Raw genomic sequence first — 17972 nt, forward strand, 5'->3', positions numbered from 1 at the left:
TTTTCTTCTTTGCAAAGAAGAGCTAGATTTTTACCTCAGCAGACTTGCTGTTCTGGTCTTGACTACCTGAACCAAACCCTACAAAACACTGGGGTAGAAACATACATTCCCTGTCCTGGATTTCTAGAATCAGCAAGAATATGCCTCTACGTTTTCAAAGAAATGGAGAGCAATACACCTGGCAATCTTCTTTTCCTTACACATCATCTCCAGAAGTTATTATTCAAATGCAGTGCCTCAGCTTCCAGAGGAAACTTGTTGTCTCCTCTGAAGAGATCTGGAGAAATTCTGACTTGAAAGAAGGATTTCATCCTAAGATGACTATCTAAATAACTTTGACAGTCTGGACCTTAATCACTGTTCTGCAAATCACTGTCATTCAAAAAAATGTTTGCCATAAACAAAGAACCTGAAATACACAGCTGCTATAGGAAACAAATAAAGCTGATCTCTACGTGTAGCCTTCTGATCCTGAGAACCTGTTACTGCTTTCCACTTGAACCCGGTGAAGGGAGAATAACCTAACTTACAGCATATTTTGTAGAAAGAGTAGGTACTTTTTTTTTTTTTTACTGAGAGAATTGGAAAATTTGTTGTACTTTGGCTAGATTATAAGTGACAACAGGAAAAAAACAGAAACAGCTTTAATCACACATTAGCCTGACTTTGACATTGACTGTGCCCATTTATATCAAAACCATGGCTGTCAAAACTCTCAAGTACATTTTAAAATATAAGTAAGCACAATTTAAGTATGCTTATCCATAATTTACCTTTTTATAAAAACTACTTTTATGTTTGGTCAAAATGAACATAACAGAAAAAAACCCACTTAAATATTTCATTTTACCCTCATATTTTACACAGTGCACTTAAGAATAAGCAGATTGGTAACTAGCTGGCATAGAAGAGAATTTGGACTGTGACTTTATTTTAAGAATAAGATACTTTTAATTTACAGGTGTCTTCATCCCAAAAACTGCTGTTACAAAATAGTTACAACTAAATCTCACACTGATATCCTTTTCTTTTTTTAATTAAAATGATGATTTATAACATTTTGCCTAATTAAGAGTAATTAGAATAATGTTTAAAGATTTATTACCCTTGATTATTTAAGTGTTTTAAAATATCTTTATACTCATCATGGATTGAAAAGCATAATTTCTTGACACTGCTTATTCTTGGATACTTTTACACAGACAGGAGTCAAGCAAGAAGGACTAAAATAGACATTTCAGATTGTTTTCAGAAGTTACAAATAGATGAATACAAAGGTTGATCTCTGTTCTATAAACAGCCTCCACTATCTTTGATGGGTATTCTCTTGCACGCCTGAGTAAAAAAACATGGCTTTTAAATTTTATTACATGGAATTGATTTCAACATTGAGAGAATCTCTCCAATGCTCTTGTGCCATTTGTTATCTCTTAAGGTTTGTGCTCAGCATCAGTGAGTGACAATTTTTTTGAACAAAACAAATAAGCTTCTTGACAGAAGTTCCTACTTGCCCTTTTTGTTAAGGTATGCTCTGTGTCTTGCTTTACGTAATTTTAGGGAATTAAGAATTGACTTTTATAGGCAGTGCTGCTCTTATTCATAGCCAATTATCTTGTCATTTGACTTCATTAGTGTCCTATCTCATGTTAGCTGAAGATGCAAGAATACTTCTTCCTCTGAGAGTGAATGGTGTAGCTGTTCCCTCCTAGGAAACAGCATACTTGCTTTCAAGCTGCTGAAATGTTATACAGCAAAAACTGCAGAGACAATTCAAAGGATAGCAGTAACCACAACACAAATTCATCAGGTAATTTTCACCTATACTCAACAACTATAGCGCTCAAATTTTAGTAAAACTAGAATCCCTTAAATGTCAGTGAGCATACTAACTGTGCTTGTTATTCTCACTTCTGATGCAATTTCCACAAGTCACACGTAAACAGTGAAACGTAAAGCATGTGAGTGAAAGATGGAATTTTGACTTACCTATTTGTTCTTTCTTCTTCAGACAGATCTTACTATTAGTGAGAAAAACAATGTGCGGAGACAGAGAGGAACTTCTAACTAATGAAATGTTATTTCTACATAGATGTGCTTCGCTCCTTGGAGAAAAATCTCAAAGAATATAAAATCATGAGAAATAATACCAAAGAATTACTATAAGCTACAAGAACCACAGCTCCCTTTTTTGTTTAACTGCTTTTCCTCGTTCCATGTCTTGGTCTTCATCTTGTGTCTCGTGGCTTCAAGACTGCCTAGACAAATAACTGCTGAAGAATTCTTTGCACATTTCCCAAAGGGGATTGCATCTCAGAAAGCCAACTTTATCTTGATGTCTCAACTCAACAGAGTAATATCTCCTTTGAAGTGACTTGTCTGATGGATTGAGGCCTAGAAATCAGCTGGAAGGGAGCATAAGTTAACCTCTTGACATGTCACCCAAAAAAGCAATATGTTTGGATGGAAATTTTAACAGCTACCTGAATATAATTCATTAAAGTTATTGTCAAGAAGAGATAATAAGGAAGCAGTTATGTGGTTCCAGTAATAAGCTACTGAGTGCTTAAAATGTTATGATAGATGTTTCATGCATTTTAATAGACATAAATGCAAAATGTGCTAGATACAGAGTAAGTGCTTTTAATACAAGAAACTGCTCATCAGTGACATGCACTGGGTAGGTGTTTTTAATGTTATCAGCTCTTCAAAAAAAGCACATTGAAAAATGAATTACTGTTCTTATAACATTAATGAAGAATAATGTTGTAGCTAAGTGCTTGCTAGACTTTTCATCAAGATTGAACTTATGAAGTGATGACTTGCTGCGGAGAAGCGAAGAAACTATAAAATAGCCCACCTTTCTGAAACAGTCATACAGCTAAAACTAATAAATACTTATACAATGGTTTTTTTACAGATGCAGTAAAGGAGGGGCTGTCAAAATGCCACAGATGACTCAGAAACCATGTTCTGTGAACTTGTATTTATGCAAATAGGTAGATAACTCAGCTTCTGTACTGCATATGAAAAAGACAAAAACTCTGTACTCTTGTACTGTTCCCAACAGTCTATAATCACATTTCCCCGATCTTAATTCTTAAAGAGTAAGATAATTACTTGCTAGGCATTTAGTCCAGATTTCCAGCAGAACAAATATACAAATGTATCAAAATAATTTTAATTTTGCAAAATTTTAATGTGCCACTCTTTTAATTTCCTCCCTTTTTTCTTTCTTTCTTTGATTGAAGAAAAGGTAGTCAAGCTTTCCCTAAGCAGTTTGGCTCTCCTAATCACAGAAAACTGAGAAATAGGATCAGATCTGACTCTCACTGAAATTAATTGCACTTTTTTAATAATGTAGAAGTGTTCTGTTCATAATGTCTATTTATTATGAGAGGGACAGAAAGAAACTTGGCAATTCACCTCAACATGTGTTAGACCTACTGCAATGTTCACTAGCTGTGTTAATGAGAACCAGATATCCCATTCAAATGTCACTCTTTGATACTGTTTCCCTCTCCCGTTTCTTACTGACGTATACTTATTTTATTAAAAAAAATAAACACAAACACGTACTAAATGAATTCTTTACAAGTATATATTAGATCAGAATGATGGCTGTGAGCATGTGATGTATTGATCAGAAAAACAGTATCTACCTGCAGAGAGATGGCAATTTGTTTGGTTTTCCCTGAAAAGTTTTCAAGATAAGCACAGTGCCACTGATTTAGTAAGGCATTGCATTTGGAAAAACAGTCCTATGCATTTTCTTAATACATTTAAATGCTTTCTGAACCAAACTAGTAATGATTTTAGTATCTTTTTACACAGACTTCTTTGGAAAAAACCCCATAACTTTCTATCCCCCAAAAATAACTCTTCAAACTGTAATATTGTAATAGAAAGACTGGAGTATTTCTCCACAGAAGTTTCATTTATAAGCACTTCTAAATGTTTTCCACAAACATATTTATAAAGGCTCATCACAAGGGCATTTTATATAAGAAATAGAGAGCCCTAAGAAACAATGGCAAAAAAATGTGAAAAGAAAGGTATTTTTACATTAAGACTCATGGTATTTTTAATCTGTGTATAAATTTAGAAACATTATCAACTGACCAATGCTGAATTACTGTTATTTTTTCTTAATACCGAATGCCAACAATGACTTTCTTTACAAAGAGCTACAGACCAAAATTTCTTGCCAGAAAGCTCTTTAGTACTAAGTCAAAGACCTTATTCACAATGCTTAGTACATACGAAAGGTCAACTTAATTAATGGTTTATCCTAATTTGACTGGATTTGTCAGTAATTAAGAATTTATTTTTTTTTAGAATTTGTTGAAATATTGGCTTGTGCCATCTGCTACCCTCTGTGTGGTAATTTTCATAGAATCTGATTACAAAATTTAGAATGACTGTATACATCCCAGTTGATGATAGACTCATATATTTTTTCTAACCTTAATGACTCTATGAGTCTATGATTATTTTCACTAGCAATTTCCTGTTTGCTCTGCATACAAGGTATAAACTCGTCATAAAAGCATTAGGAAAAGAAGGTGCAAAATAAGAGGGGAAATGGTGCATAAGACCAGCTAGTTCAGCACTGTACTTTCAAGAGCAGCATGGAAAAGCAGGTCTGCTCTGTAGGAATCATTACTCTAACAGTCACAGCTTCCAATGATCAACTTGTTTGGGACCACTGGAACTACAGAAACTGCCTTATCACAGAAAGTCCTTGATGTATTTCCATTTAATAAAAAAAAAAAAAAATTGTCAAACTATCAACTTCCTGCTGCTTCTTATGGCTGTATAATCACATATTTATAAAAATGCATTCATATTCTCTCAGGCATTTTTTTCCTAGCTTGCCTAGCTGCTCCATGTGGGAAAGCTAATCCATACTTGTAATCCTCCCTGTTGCAGTGACCTGTATTCTTCCTATTTAAGCTAATCATGAGGAACTGGAACTAAACACACATGCAGCTTTCAAGAAGTGGAGAAACAATGACTGCATAATAGCATAATGCTGTTTTCTGTTCTGGGATTCCTGGTCACTTCTGAGCACTGAACTGTTTTACAAGAGCTATTTACAATGACTGCACAATTTCTTCAGCTCAGTGCTAACAGACTCCATTGCTGTACTTGCATAATTAAGGTTACTTTTTCTAGCATGCATTACTCTGTACATATTTAGTTCCACCTACCATTTTACCATCCAGTCATGCAGCATTTTGAAACCTTTCAGAAAACCCTCACATACGGTACTTCATTTGAGTTTCCTAAATAATCTCATTGCATTTGCAAATAATATCATCTCAGTATTCCTCTTCATCTCTCAATCATTTTTGAATAAGCTAGTAGAGATTCCTGTGGGACCAGTTTTAGGGAGCAATAAAGCAGAGTTTTACTGTGAAATGACTGCCATTGCAGCCCAGTTCACCAATATGAATGACATTACATTAGCTTTATATTATATTCTTCTCCAGAAGAAAATAGTATTCAATTGCTTTGCTATTACTGATTAGAACAGCATTCCTCATTATCCCCACAAGATTTGACTGTAACACCCACTTTCTGTCACGGAAAAAAATTGTGAGGATAATTTAAATCCCCAGTCCTGAAATTTGATTAAGTCATCTTGCTTCTCAAAAGCTGAATGAGAAAAACATAAAAGTAAAATAAGAGAACTTTAGGACCTGCTATACATGAAAAAGTTACTTTCAACTGCTTCTTCCCATTAAAATATTTAAAAGGCCTAGTCTACTTCTTCTGAAAAGTTCTTTTATGAAAGATTTGATAGCAACAGTATGAGCTAAACACACACAACTCCCTTGCATATAAATCAGGATCTATTAATTCAAGAAAATCTATTCTTATAGATCTAGCACATCCTGGAGGCTGCTTTGTCCCTATTGGTAAAATGAGAGGCTACATGCTCGCAGCAATCTCTGCTTCCTACCCTCCAAGAGTCCTCCTGTCATATTTAGTATTTTAGATGATCTCCTGCTCCCTGCTCTCCTTTAAGTTTAGGCTGAAAGATCAGAGGGAAAAACTTCAGGCCATTCCAGACCATTCCCTTGGGCTCTGCTTGTAAAACTTTGGCAGCATACCAACGCTCAGAGCCAGCTGATATGTAATATAGCCCCATATATGCACTACACTGTCAACTCTCTATACCTGGCATGGCAAAAATTAAAGTATCCACTGAAATATCACAAGTGGAAACTCTACTATTTTTCATCAATCTTAAAGTAAGTTTCTGAAAATATTTACATGGTAGTGCTAAAAAAAGCAAGTCTTTATCCGAAAGTTAATCTAATGATTTTTCACCACCAATTAGGGCAATTAGCCTTACTGTATGTATTTTCAAATTTACTTTAATAATCATGTGTTTAAGCTTTTACTGTTACCATTTTTACAGTGGCTATTGCAGAGCACACTGCTGTACCTTGAGAAAGCCACAAATATACTACCATTATATATTTGACTACTGAGGCCCCTGTTAAATCAGTTATATTTTTAAAGTACCATGAGTAGAATGTGGGACTTAAAAAGATAAAAATAAGACAGATGAAAAGAGTGAAAAGAAAGGAAAGAAGTATACACACAAAAAAGGAAAACATCTGTTTTCTAGCAAGAAAACTTGAAATGCTATTTTATTGACAGTCTGCCAAAAGACTAATGGCAATTTTCCCCTCTGTTAGCTAAGAAAGAGCAAACACAGATGAGGTTTTATAAGGAGCAAGTAGAATGCAGGCACAGAAATAAACTTTATTGCTGTCCTTCATGTAGGCTGGAAGCACTGATAGACCAAAGCCTTCAGTCCCCAGCAGCTGACCTTGAAAGCTTTGTCAGTAGGGAGAAAGTAAACATGATAGACCCTTTAATGGTCAGTCAGCATATCTAAAGCATTTATTTTCACTTTAATGAAGCTTTGAGATTTTGTTTGCTGTGTTAATATGATAATTGTCTCCCATGCCTCAGACAAGTAGGTTCAGGCCTGAGTTAGAAAAGAACTTACGGGGACCTCACCACTGGCACTGAAAAACATGTGCAAGACTCCTCTAAAGATTTCTTTATAATAAGCTAGTTGATTCAAATTTTCTTATGCACTTTATTGGTTCAAGTTTTTGTTTGTTTTTTTTTTCCTTTGTTTGGTTTTTTTTTCTCTTAACAACTGCATAAGGAAGAGATAAAAATGGCAGCCTTTTAGATAACTTGAGTATTTCCCTGCAAGATTTCTGTGTTTACCAAAACATACATTTCAGCTGAGAAATCAGTATATCACAAGGCTGACTTTCTCAATCACCCACTATGTGAGAGAGCTCACACTCAGAAGTCCAATGTGCCTTCACTGTTGCTTTCTGAGAGTCCTCTCTCAAGACAAACTGTACCCGTATGAAATTTCACAAAAAGCCAAAACTTATCTTACGTGAATGGTCAAAAAGCCCAGCATCCCCTTAGCTGGCACCTCCTAATATGTATGCTCTTTATGATACTCAATGACTTCTCCTCATGCCTGAAACTCCCTAAAACTGGGCCTCAGATATTTCTTAGGTTCAACTTACAGTTTGTTTTTTGAGCCAAATTCAGGAGAAAAGAATAGTTGTGATGTACAGGACTGAAGGTATACATGTTTACCCAAAAACCTTTCCAACATTTCCCTTCAGTTGTCAGAAAGATCACTTCCTTAACTGGTACAGATAAAGCATTCCACATCTCAAGAAGTGATGTTTCTGCCTTTCTGTAAAAAACATGCACTTTCCCAGGACGTTCTTACTTAGATGTAGGCCAAATTAATTCACTTTAGGAAAGCATAAGTCTGTGTTGCTGAAAAACACAATCGACTCTCTCTACCAGAGGTTATTTTTCTACTGTCCCTGCACCGTTCCTGCCTCCCCCATATCCTGTTTTATTCTACAACAGGTGTCAGAAAACTGCAGGAAATTAACAATTAACAATTTTGTTAATGGGTCACTTTAGTCAAATTCACCACCTAGACACTTGAACATTTGTGCTGGTAGCAAAGCAATGGGCAATGTAAGAGCAGGACCAGCAGACAGGAAGACAGTTAGAAGAACACAATTTTTAAAGTACATGAAAATTTTTTTAAGAGGCAGATGAAATTCTGCAGCACAAACCCCAAAGAATGGTATGCAAGCATTTGAAAAATGATCAGCAGTGGCCCATTCATTCCCAGCTAAGTCACTCCTACCATTCAAGGAGTGGAGAGCACTTTCTCAGAAATACTTTTGAGTGTTAACATCCGTCAGCACCTGGGAAAATACCGACTGCATATTTCTGAGTTTTCATTAAAAAACCCACATCATAGACCTGGGTGCTCCCAAGATTACAAGTGAGGGTAAACAGCTACTACTTTTCTCCAGAGCAGGTGGGCAAGGAGACTGCAGGAAGAGGTGAATGGTTTTGCCACCACTCCCCCAGTAAGCCAATTAATGTGATGGGCTTATGTGCTATAACCTTTTCACCCTATATTTAACAGAGAATGAGAAATCAGAAGCATCTTTCATAACTGGCTTCTGTGGCTGTACAGAAAAAATTATGTTCTATCCCTTAATTACTTTAGCCCTCCTGATTATGTTTATACAGGTTTTACTTTCAAACCTGAACATTTTTCCTGGCTGAGCTGTTTTCAACCTTGCTCCACAATAGAGTGCCTAAAACAAGATACAGGGTGGTATTAGTACAGCTTCAGTACTGAGAACTCCAGCGAGAGTTTCTGAGTAAAGAAGCAATTTTCCTTTTTTTGCATGCTTTCTGTTAGCAACTAGTAGATTTTAATCAGAATTTTATTGAAAAGGGCTATGTATGTTTTCAGTTTTGTGGCACAGTAGCAGACCCTGTTTTTCAGGAAATTATGTGAAAAGGGGCCTTTAAAATCATACTGCTGAATGAGGAGTCCAATGACTTTCTGTTCTAAATCTGCAAAGTATAGGCAAAATTTCAAAATAATTATTTATAATTATTTCCAATTTTATGCCACCATCAGAAGGGAGTCCCTCACTGAACTTGCAGTGAAAGTACCCTGGTGATTTGCTACATGTTCTCTATGGTAAAGCTCTATTACATATTTTTAGTGAACTGTCAGCCAGACCTAATGACAAAAACATCAAACTCTCACCCAATTCATAAGCACTGTGTAAGAAAACAGGCCAAATACAAAATCTTACATTTTGTGTGGAGCTACAAAATTCTATAATTTTAATAATTTTCTACTGCAAATAACAGCAAAAATGGAGCAAATAGTATATTCCAATAATTCTTTTCACCAGATAGTAAGAAGTTAGTACATGGAAATGTATGAATGATTTGCTTATCACAGTAGATTTTGGAATATCCGTAAGAGCACAGCTGAAGATGGTGGACTTTGCAATAAAATGCAGTTTTACAAGCAGCAGCTTTTAAAAGGATGTATAGTCTTCATTTAAGATTTTTCTGCTGCTTAAAATTCATGTGCAAACTGAAAATATACTGTAATTGAACACCATTGTTGGTTCTTTAATATATACAGTTTTCCTCTTATTTACCAATAATCTGACAGAGCCTCTTGTCATGCCCTGGATTTGTAGAATACTTTGACAAGAAAGAAATGCTTCAGTAACAGATGTTGCATATTCCAAACAGAATAATGTAATCATCTGTAATGTGTACATCTGCAGAACAGGAAAGTTTTAAAAGATGAACATAGAAAACAAGGAAAAAAGATTATGGATTATAGAGAAGAATAGAGAAATGAAATTCAATGCGAAAATAAAAATGTGAGGAAAAATAAATGATATAGAGAATGGATGAATAAGTAGATTGACAAAAGAAGGAGAGACGCATGTAAATACAATCTGTGAAAGGGCACTTCACTGGAAGAACAAGCAGAAAATCCTCAAAGCTCAGGATACTGTTCCTAATTGAAAAAGGTGGACACCCAGCCAGCATAGCTGGTTCACACATTCCCTGGGGAATTGTATATATGTGTACTACCACAGTATTCTCTACTCCCTAACATTCTGCAATTCATAATGATTTCTTATGACAGTCCCACATTTGAGTGTAACTGAATTCAGTGTGATTTCTTTATGACTTATTGCCTACAGAAGCAAAACTGTGTACTAGAAAACTGACCTAAATCTCTCCTGCACTGTGTACCACTAGTTGAGCAATCTTTCACAGCAGCATTCGAAAAAGTATTAGCCTGTATCTTTTCATATGGAACAAAAGTATCAGATTGGGAAATGAGAGCCAGCTATTTACCAGTTAACATTACTAATGGTATACAGCATCAATTAATAAAAACCCTGCAGTCCTACTCTGCTGACTCATACAAAAATATAGACAATTTATTTTCAGAAATTATAGCAACACAATATAATAAAAAATGGTCAAAACCTAGAAGATGAAACAACATGAAAGACTGCACATGCCTGTGACAAAGCAAAAAGCATATTGCATAAAAAACCCAGCAGCCTTTAGAGCTACAGGTACTTGGATTTTTTCAGGTTCTAATGTTTTGGAAGCACTAAAATTGGGAAAAAATTGGAATTTAAATTAAGTCAAGATATTAGCCCTTAACATTGCAGCAGTGAAAAATAGGGAAATATAGCACACCTGTATTTGTTCACAAATCATTCAGAAACTGTTATTGAACTGTAATGCAAATTTTATGGGATGAAGTTCTGTCTTTAAGAAATACTAGGGAAAAATCCCATTCAGTTCAACAGGATTCACTGCTATTTATAATTAATGTTTTACAGTTTGCAATTAAAAGGTAACAATTACTTCTCTCATTGAAAGGGAGAATTGGTTTGGGTTTTTTTATTTTATTTTTTTAATACTTTATTCTTGGGCAATTTCTAAGGATTAGCTCATCAGTTTTGTATATAATATATAGGAGCTGTATAGCCATCAACTTAGTTTTTACAGAATGACTAATGCCAAAAAATGCTGTGCATTCATGCTATTTGAACCAATAGAGTTCACTGCAGTCTTATTTTTAAATTAGTCCCTCAGCCAACGAACATTAATACTGAAACCATAGCAGCTATTTCTGTTCATAAAATAAGTTTTCCCCTTTCTCCTAGTGTCAGCTTCAACATTGACCTACATGTACCTGCAGTTTAGAAGGACCATTTATTTCACTGCCTGACAGACAATTTTGTTTCGTAAGCTTGCAGGTCTGAAGAACACAATGAGGTGATTTAAAGATGTACAAAACTAACATTTCAGCAATGGCATTTTCTGACTGACATGACAGAATTTTGAGTGATGTAAGGTTTTATGAGGATACCAATCTTCCAACCTAGCACAAAATATTTAGTATGCTACACAGTTCCATACAAACAGCATGAACAGTCTCCATAAGATTATTAATGAGACACAAGCTCAGTAGTGATCTGATATCTGATTAACATTTTGAAATATTGAACTATTCTGTGCTTCAAAAAAGGAAGACCACAAAATGCCACCTCTTCTGCAAGAGAGGACAATAGCTAAAGGTGAAGACATGATCAAGTGTAGAAAAAATTGCTACCAAAATCTTAGCTCTGTCCAGGCAAGAGTTATTCATTTGATCTGTAGTGAGCAGAAGACAGGCTTCAGGTTGCACTCAAGTGAAAAGGAGAGGAAGAGGTGCATTATTTTATTCACTAGGTCAAAGTAGGATAAGGTGCTTACATTCGCATCTTCGTTTTTCTTCTCTCCAGCTTGTTTATGTGTAGTTTAACTTTTTTTTCAAAGCTATCTCTCCAAAATCAAATCAGATAGCTTCATCCTGACATTAGCTCTGTTACTAGTCTAGGTATAACAACGTTATATCAACATGACTAACTTCTAAGCAAAACCCCGTTATATTGCCTAATAATCAAGCATTTTTTAAGGACTGCTAAAAGCAATAATTCTTCATAATCTAAAAATTAAGACATGTTATCTGGTTGTTGAAAAAGCACAATGAGTGCAGATAAGAAAACATTGTAGTACTTACCGTACTGAAAGCTCACAAAACCCTGTTCAGTACACAAGCACCAAAGGGAGATGGAGCTAATCACGAAAGTTCAATTCTAATAACAAAAAGACTATAAACAAACTGCAAAGAAAAATAACTTATGAGTATTTTATATCAAGGATATTTTGTAGAGAGGTTATGCTGCTTTTGTATGAGAACAAGAAGAACTTATAACTGCTAATTCAATCCAGTACATATATTTCTCATCTTTGCAACTCCTTAATTGGAGGCTTATTACTTTGTATTTGCAGATTCTCTTTTGATCCAAAACTTACTTAAAAATGAAACCTAGAAACCATTTAAATTTATTTTTATGACACATCGTTTAGTCCGAAACAGATTAAAAAATGAAAACACCTGTTATATTGTGGCTTTATTCCTGGGTTTTTTTCCTATGTTAGTAATTCTGTTTTCAAAGGGATTTTCTTATTTTAGTAAGGAAGTTAAGAAAAAAAGCAATATTGCTTTCCTAGAGAAAAAGGAATTTACAAGCAGCAGGAAATCTCATTACATTTCTGCTCAAAAAGCTGTTTGTCTTACACTTGGAAAGCTTTTTCTCATTGGGACTTCTTCAGTATAAAAAACTAGTGTCCTGTGGCAGACCAATAAAACATTTCTGAGATTTTTCATGATTTTATACATTTTAGTAAGTGGCAATAGAAAATATTTGTGTTTATAAGCAACAGATTTTTATTTTTTAATTTTATTTTTTTATATATAAGGAAGCTATCTTTATGTCTTTGTACCTACAAGCATTTTCTTTATTCTATTGAAAAGTCTGTCTGGATTAAAGTGTGGTTTAGATTAAAAACTTGCCGCAAGAAAATTCTGCGTTTTAATACAAATGCTGTATTTTTGTCTTGTAAAATCATTAATTGAAAAATCTATTAGCAAATGACAAATTATAACTGCAGATCCTTGTTTTTCTCTGTGGGTTATAAAACTATTAAGAAATGTTATGTTAATGTCTTTTAACTACTAACAACTACAAATTACACCTAAGGAGTTTGTTGTTTAGCTTTGTTTCTATTTTCATAAAGCCAGTCCTCTGGCCTGCAAAACCTGTTACGAAGGGAAAGAAAAGAACAACCCAAAACTCAAGTCTACCATACTTACTATCAATAATTTTGTTGACACCATTCAGGAATTCCATAGACTCAAAATAAAATCACAGTCCTTTTTCTCCTTTCAGAATATAGCCTCTTAATCCAAATAATATCAGAGAAGTTAAAATTTAGTCCATTCATCTGGCAAATGTTTCCCTCTGTTTCATAAACATGCATATCACAGAGAAAAATTGTTCAATTTAAGGTTTTTTCTACATGATTAGAGTGTAAAAAATCATCATAAAAATATGGTTATTTTCAGACTTAATAATGTCCTTATTGCAATGTATCAAATTTACATAAAGATTTAGCAAAAACAATTGTGCTATAACCAGCCAGTAAATATAGTTAATTGTCTTGGAGGATTATAAACAGAAATTTTTGTAGTACAAACAATTATGTTCCAGCCTCACCACAAGTTGAAGCCAAAATGTCAGGAAAACTAGAAGGAGGACACGGGAGAAAAAATGTGTGACAGCTTATCAGAAATGCTGGTTCAAAAATTCTATGGCTATTGTAAATAAAATAGCCCATCCAGAATAATACAGTACTACAGGTACCATTTCCTCTATGTTTGTTTACAAACTGTAGGATACTTTTTAATATTTTAGCTAAAGTTATGCCCTATGGGAAGGACATAAAATACGTGCTAGAGTATATGATGACTTTTTACACAATGATAATTAATCATCACATTTCATTAATAAATTATCGAGTGCTTGCAAGCTGTCCACAATCTTTTTCATCTAGTTTGCATATTTTATAATGGTGGAAAAACATTTTAAAAAGTTTGAATAGGCACTTACTGGAATTACAGTTAATCCTGATACAGTCTAGATGGGGAAGAATAGATGAAAAATGAAAATTTATCCTTCAAGGTAATAGCTGCAGACATCCAATAAAATCACAGTCCACCCTTCCGGGGACAGACACATGCAAATATGGCCACTCCATATCATCAGTGTTTACATACTGTTATAACCCAGATATACTGCGATAAATCTTTATAAATAGAAACGACAAATAGGGTAAAAATGGCCAATTTCAAACAAAGCTACATGGTGACAAATCTAAGTGAAAAATTAGGATTAAAAGTCAAAGATGCTTAACTGAGGCAGGCTGCAACTTTCTCCCCATCTGTGAAAGAACAGGTAATTTCTCTCAATGCAATTAAAAAGTGCTCCGTCACAATGGGTCATAGAGCAAGCCAGGCCACAATCAGACATCTTGGACAACTTGTGGATAGTATACCTCAAAGGCTTATCTTCAAAAACTAAGAATTAACATTACTTAGGCCTACAAATAAGGTTTTGTGGGTTGACATATCCCTAATGTATAGATTTAAGAAATGAACTGTGATTACTTTAAAGCTACATTAACACAGGAAAAAAAAGGCACATATTTATAAACATTCATCAGAGAATGAAGATAATTCTTTATATTTTGAGATTATGTTCTTGCCTGACTAAAAAAAAAAATTTTTAAAAAAGAGAAAAAAAAGGGGTGTCAGAGGAAGGAACAATATTGCTAGGGCATGGATTTGTTTATTTTTTTATTTACTTTCACAAACTATAGAAGTAGGCAGAGGCTGGTGTTTTGTACGTAAAGTGAATAACCTGATCTGTCCACAATCATCTGCTGAGCTACCTGCATTTATTTATTGTTGAAAAAAAAAATCTAAACTCTACACCACGCTACTTGATTTTACAGCTACTCCTGGTTTATACCTTTGAGGAACAGATATACCATCAAACCTAGATTTTGTTTCCATATAGCTGAGTTTGTCATGTGTCGTCAACCGCATCAGAAAAGTGGTTGCAAACAGCCGAGGAGCAGCACCTGCACACCCCCTTTACAGAAAGCACCAGGGAGCCTCCCCACCATGGCCTGCAGCAGCCCCAGCTCCACACTGGAGGGAACTGCAAGGGAAGAGTCAACCGGGATACCCTGTGCTTGTCCTTCTCCCTTCTGACAGCTGAACACCAGGACAGTATTTCAGTGACCAACACTTTTATGAAGTGCAGGGTTTGGGTGATTATTTTCTCACCCTCACCCATGCTTACTAGAAATCGTTTATCTGCAACTAAAACAATAAAATACTTAATTCCTTTTAAAAACAGCATTCTGCTGAATGGGAATGGCTGCACGAAATGTGCATTTTCCTGAGCATAATTCTGTTCTCTTTCAGGTCCTGACTCGGACTTATTCATAAGCGTGGCAGAAGTGCTTTAATTTCTTTCTTTTCTTTTTTAACTAGGGAAAACCATACCCTAACATTTTGTCCATCCTTAAACAAGGAAACCAATTTTTTTCTGTAAAAGGGCTTGTGCCTCCTGTGTTCACAAGGCTGTTTGCTGAGGGCCGCAGTCTTTGGGCATTGAAGGGTTGTGTTATCGTTTGATACTACAAAAATACCACTACAGAATTGTTTAAAAAAGAGGAGATGGATTTACTATAGATTTGACACCTAAAAAAAGGAGACCAAGAAATCCATCAGTGGAAATATCTAATTGCAATGTTTCCAGTGTTAAAACTAGAAAGCCTTTGATATATTTGCATTTACATTAATTGGTGGAGGTAAAACTGAACTGACCTACATGCATGTTGTTTCTGCTTGCACATTTAAGTTGTGGAATTGATACTGTGAAGAAGCTGTGGAAGGAGACCAGCCTTCCACAATGAAGAATAATTATTTAGCCCAAAAATACCACTGATGAATTTGTCATCTTTTTTTAGAATACACAATAGTACAAAAATATTGTGATGGATTATGTTAAGACTAAATAAAGAATACAAAAATGCAAAAGAAAACAAAATAAATTATAATAATGGCCATGTGTTTGTGTATGTACATACGCAAATGTTGCATCGACATGTGTTTATATATCATTTCAGTTTACTTTTAATGTTAAAACAGGCTGTTTCATAAATGTTTGCAAGCAAAAAGAAAAAATGTAAAGAAAATGTTAATTTCTTGGAGGTAGAGGTTGTTACCTAGGTTGACCGTTAGCTTAACTCGTCCTGCATCCAACTCTAAACGAAGGGTATCTGCAGATTCCCTAGAAGTTGTTGCCATTAAAATGCCATAAGCTCGCTGAGACCTGAACCGTAAAGACACATCTTCGGCCTCTGTATGCATCACAACAGGGAGCTGTATTTTCATAAACATGCTTCCATCATAGCTTAAAATTGTTGCCTCTGAAAACAGAAAGGAGAAAATCAGTTATTTAAGAATCATGCTCTGTCTACTGAAACTCCTTAAAGATAAGATGACAAATTTATACTTACTTAGCACGACACAGAAAAATTATATATTACATTTCATTATTACATAAGCAAAGTTGGGTTTCGTTTTTTGTTGGGTTTTGTTCCTGTTTTGCTTTGTTTAAGTGGCATACCTTGGTGCTTTCTAAAGAAACTAAATTGCTCCATAATGACCCAGTCATCTTCAACCAGATCGGTAAAATCACATATAAAGCAATGCTTGAAAAACTAGGCCTGAGCTACTCAAAGTAGGTCAAAGACAGTAAAACACATTCAGGTAAACCTTACAGCCTAATAAAAGGCCATGTCTGATTGTCATTCACTTAGATAACCATCCTTAGGATGCTTCATGTATAAACCTATCAGCATTGCTACCACCACAGTTACAATTATCATCCAGTTAGCAAAAAGCCTCCTAAAAACGGGTAACTGTGCCCAGCATGCTTTGGATGGGGCACAGATTGCTTCACGACTACAAAAACCATGGTATAGAATCAAAAATGGGTACACGAAGCTTACGACAGCCTCAACCAGAGGATTGAGACTAGACTTGGCATATTGAGGGTAAGATCTTAAAACCCCGGAGACGAGCAAATAACTGTCACTTTCAGACATTACAGGAAACCCTCCCGGCGAGAGGCCCTGACACAGAGCAATCACAGTCTGTTAGAGCCCAGAGCAACCAGCCACAAGTCTTCTTTTCCCAGTTTTTAGGCTGGTAACAAGAAGGTAGCAAAAAGACTGCATTTCTGCTCACAGGGAGACACTGCGGTTCCTAGAAAGCAAAGGAAGTGTATTTCTGAAATGTGTTAGGAAGTCCCTTCTTGCAGAACAAACAAACATTGTGGCCAGTCAACCACCACTGCCTTTGGAAATGGCTCTTGGGGTTGTTGACAGTGGCACATCAGGGTGGAAGGAGCAGTGAAAGAGCAACACCCTTTACCCAAACACAACAGTCAGTAGGCAGACCACCCGTAGGCTCTGCAGAAACATACAGAACTATCCATTCTTCATAACTAAAATCACTACCCGACTGGCAAAATACACTGTCTGAATGTGCCCTGTTTTTACGCACATCTGATTGTTTACCTACCACTACCTCACTAGAGACCTTCTAGCTTCTTCCATTCTTTAACCAAAAACTCTCCATCTCAGAAATGGTTGAAGTGTTAGATGATGAAGTCTAAACACAATGCTACAGAATATTTCTTAGAAAAAGTTACAATTCTGGGGGCACCTCAACTCACTGAATAAAATGTCAGTTACTTGCCCAATAACAGACTAAATGAGCAATGAGCAGAAAGAGAAGACAGCAGAGAACATCTGTGGGAAACTTCTCTATGCTTCAATTTGCTGTAGAATAATGGAGACACGTTTCTATAACAAAGGTGTATTGTATCTCCCAACTAATAATACCGATACTAAGTTTAATAAGTATCATAACTTTGTCAAAACTGTTTCCATTGCATATCTTGTATATTGTTAAACACAGATAAGCTCTTTGAGACTTCCATTATACATGATACATGGAAGGACAAAATGTTCCACTAATTCTCTAAGAGGCAAAAATGATAGATGATATT

The 17972-nt window shown here is 35.3% G+C and overlaps 1 protein-coding gene across 33 annotated transcripts in view; it reads right to left on the reverse strand.

The window, feature by feature from the left end:
- Positions 1-17972, reverse strand: part of NRXN1 (neurexin 1) — a 713001-nt gene that overhangs the window by 394887 nt on the left and 300142 nt on the right. For 21 of the 33 annotated variants that reach the window (XM_027696581.1, XM_027696578.1, XM_027696573.1 and 18 more), the window contains 2 exons: positions 16120-16323; positions 13932-13958 (listed from right to left, as the gene is read on the reverse strand). In XM_027696581.1, the coding sequence (XP_027552382.1) occupies positions 13932-13958; positions 16120-16323 (231 nt within the window). Of the gene's footprint in view, positions 1-4706; positions 4712-13931; positions 13959-16119; positions 16324-17972 lie in introns of those variants that run through there. The other 12 variants (XM_027696600.1, XM_027696599.1, XM_027696611.1 and 9 more) reach the window with 2 other exon arrangements.

This window comes from Neopelma chrysocephalum, unplaced genomic scaffold (genome assembly GCF_003984885.1).
Source record: "Neopelma chrysocephalum unplaced genomic scaffold, ASM398488v2 Primary Assembly neopelma1_108, whole genome shotgun sequence".
NCBI lineage: Eukaryota > Metazoa > Chordata > Aves > Passeriformes > Pipridae > Neopelma > Neopelma chrysocephalum.